The 3452-nt window shown below is 61.5% G+C and overlaps 1 protein-coding gene across 1 annotated transcript in view; it reads right to left on the bottom strand.

Annotated features, from left to right (window-relative positions):
- The window catches only part of serpinc1 (serpin peptidase inhibitor, clade C (antithrombin), member 1), a gene marked incomplete at both ends in the record, with an annotated part of 6446 nt that extends 3492 nt beyond the window's left edge, over positions 1-2954 (bottom strand). The window contains 2 exons of the mRNA XM_083940620.1: positions 2282-2497; positions 2574-2954. Of these exons, the coding sequence (XP_083796746.1) occupies positions 2282-2497; positions 2574-2954 (597 nt within the window). The remainder of the gene's footprint in view (positions 1-2281; positions 2498-2573) is intronic.
- Positions 2955-3452: the final 498 nt, after the last annotated feature.

Genomic DNA, 3452 nt, shown 5'->3' on the forward strand with positions numbered 1-3452 from the left:
ACTCGTGTCGGTCCGAGCCGTCGTGACTCGTGTCGGTCCGAGCCGTCGGTCGTGACTCGTGCTGGTCCGAGCGGTCGTGACTCGTGTTGGTCCGAGCGGTCGTGACTCGTGTCGGTCCGAGCGGTCGTGACTCGTGTTGGTCCGAGCGGTCGTGACTCGTGTTGGTCCGAGCCGTCGGTCGTGACTCGTGTTGGTCCGAGTCGTCGGCCGTGACTCGTGTTGGTCCGAGCCGTTGGTCGTGACTCGTGTTGGTCCGAGTCGTCGGCCGTGACTCGTGTTGGTCCGAGCCGTCGGTCGTGACTCGTGTTGGTCCGAGCCGTAGGTCGTGACTCGTGTTGGTCCGAGCCGTCGGTCGTGACTCGTGTTGGTCCGAGCGGTCGGTCGTGACTCGTGTTGGTCCGAGCCGTCGGTCGTGACTCGTGTTGGTCCGAGCCGTCGGTCGTGACTCGTGCTGGTCCGAGCGGTCGTGACTCGTGTTGGTCCGAGCGGTCGTGACTCGTGTCGGTCCGAGCGGTCGTGACTCGTGTTGGTCCGAGCGGTCGTGACTCGTGTTGGTCCGAGCCGTCGGTCGTGACTCGTGTTGGTCCGAGCCGTCGGTCGTGACTCGTGTTGGTCCGAGTCGACGGTCGTGACTCGTGTCGGTCCGAGCCGTCGGTCGTGACTCGTGTTGGTCCGAGCCGTCGGTCGTGACTCGTGTTGGTCCGAGTCGTCGGTCGTGACTCGTGTTGGTCCGAGCCGTCGTGACTCGTGTCGGTCCTGAGCCGTCGGTCGTGACTCGTGTTGGTCCCGAGCGGTCGGTCGTGACTCGTGTTGGTCCGAGCCGTCGGTCGTGACTCGTGTCGGTCCGAGCCGTCGGTCGTGACTCGTGTCGGTCCGAGCCGTCGGTCGTGACTCGTGTCGGTCCGAGCCGTCGGTCGTGACTCGTGTCGGTCCGAGCCGTCGGTCGTGACTCGTGTCGGCCCGAGCGGTCGGTCGTGACTCGTGTCGGCCCGAGCGGTCGGGACTCGTGTTGGTCCGAGCCGTCGGTCGTGACTCGTGTTGGTCCGAGCCGTCGTGACTCGTGTTGGTCCGAGCCGTCGGTCGTGACTCGTGTTGGTCCGAGCCGTCGGTCGTGACTCGTGTTGGTCCGAGCCGTCGTGACTCGTGTTGGTCCGAGCCGTCGGTCGTGACTCGTGTTGGTCCGAGCCGTCGGTCGTGACTCGTGTCGGTCCGAGCCGTCGGTCGTGACTCGTGTTGGTCCGAGCCGTCGGTCGTGACTCGTGTTGGTCTGAGCCGTCGGTCGTGACTCGTGTTGGTCCGAGCCGTCGGTCGTGACTCGTGTTGGTCCGAGCCGTCGGTCGTGACTCGTGTTGGTCCGAGCCGTCGGTCGTGACTCGTGTTGGTCCGAGCCGTCGGTCGTGACTCGTGTTGGTCCGAGCCGTCGGTCGTGACTCGTGTTGGTCCGAGCCGTCGGTCGTGACTCGTGTTGGTCCGAGCCGTCGGTCGTGACTCGTGTCGGTCCGAGCCGTCGGTCGTGACTCGTGTCGGTCCGAGCCGTCGGTCGTGACTCGTGTTGGTCCGAGCCGTCGGTCGTGACTCGTGTCGGTCCGAGCCGTCGGTCGTGACTCGTGTCGGTCCGAGCCGTCGGTCGTGACTCGTGTCGGTCCGAGCCGTCGGTCGTGACTCGTGTCGGTCCGAGCCGTCGGTCGTGACTCGTGTCGGTCCGAGCCGTCGGTCGTGACTCGTGTCGGTCCGAGCCGTCGGTCGTGACTCGTGTCGGTCCGAGCCGTCGGTCGTGACTCGTGTTGGTCCGAGCCGTCGGTCGTGACTCGTGTCGGTCCGAGCCGTCGGTCGTGACTCGTGTCGGTCCGAGCCGTCGGTCGTGACTCGTGTCGGTCCGAGCCGTCGGTCGTGACTCGTGTCGGTCCGAGCCGTCGGTCGTGACTCGTGTTGGTCCGAGCCGTCGGTCGTGACTCGTGTCGGTCCGAGCCGTCGGTCGTGACTCGTGTTGGTCCGAGCGGTCGGTCGTGACTCGTGTTGGTCTGAGCCGTCGGTCGTGACTCGTGTTGGTCCGAGCCGTCGGTCGTGACTCGTGTCGGTCCGAGCCGTCGGTCGTGACTCGTGTCGGTCCGAGCCGTCGGTCGTGACTCGTGTTGGTCCGAGCCGTCGGTCGTGACTCGTGTTGGTCTGAGCCGTCGGTCGTGACTCGTGTTGGTCCGAGCCGTCGGCCGTGACTCGTGTTGGTCCGAGCCGTCGGTCGTGACTCGTGTCGGTCCGAGCCGTCGGTCGTGACTCGTGGTACCTTGAAGTTGAGCGGCAGCAGCTTGGCGCCGTACACCGTCTCGCTGATGTTCTGGTACGTCTCGTTGAAGATCAGGGACTTGTCCCCGAACAGCCGGTTGGCGGCGATCAGCGCGGTGGTGGCGTCCTTCTTCCTGTACAGGCGACAGTTGAGTTTGGCGAAGAAGAAGTGAACCTGGTCTGACGTCTTCTCTTTGATCGTGTCGAACTCAAACACCTGCGGACACAAACGCCGTTTTAAACGCCGCCGCAGCGTCGGGTTAGCGTGACGGAGCGATGGCGGCGCCTCTGACCTCCATGATCTGCTGCAGCGTCCGGTTGCAGGCGCCCAGCTTGGTCATGGCGAAGGCGGTGGAGATGCTGATGGGGGACATGAAGATGTTGGCGTCGGGGGCCTTGGCGAGCGCCAGCTGCCTGTAGAGCGAGAGGGCGAAGCGGCCGTTGGCCTTGGACAGCTCCCACACCCGGGGGTTGGTGGACTCGGGGACGGGCTCGGGCTCCGGGGTCGGACCCTCGCCCTCGCCGTCGCCCTCGCCGTCGGGCTCGGGGCTGCGGTAGATGCAGCGCGGCTCCAGCTGGAGGTCTCGGGGTTTGGCGCTGCAGACGTCCGGATTGGCGGCGAGGGAGACGAGCGGCAGGAACGCCAGGAGCAACGGCCAATCAGGAGCCCTCATTCTGCAGAGAGAACCAATCAGAGGAGAGCTCACACCGCTTCATGTCTTCTGTTCATCGTGTTCGTGCTGCAACACTAAAACAGACTAAAACACACTGAAACACACTAAAACACACTAAAACAGACTGAAACACACTAAAACAGACTAAAACAAACTAAAACAGACTAAAACAGACTAAAACACACTAAAACAGACTGAAACACACTAAAACAGACTAAAACAAACTAAAACAGACTAAAACAGACTAAAACACACTAAAACAGACTAAAACACACTAAAACAGACACTAAAACACACTAAAACAGACTGAAACACACTAAAACAGACACTAAAACAGACTAAAACAGACTAAAACAGACTAAAACAGACACTGAAACACACTAAAACACACTAAAACACACTAAAACAGACTAAAACAGACACTGAAACAGACTAAAACACACTAAAACACACTGAAACACACTAAAACAGACACTAAAACAGACTAAAACACACTAA

The sequence above is a fragment of the Echiichthys vipera genome (assembly GCF_963691815.1).
Source record: "Echiichthys vipera genome assembly, chromosome: 3".
Taxonomy (NCBI): Eukaryota; Metazoa; Chordata; class Actinopteri; order Perciformes; family Trachinidae; genus Echiichthys; species Echiichthys vipera.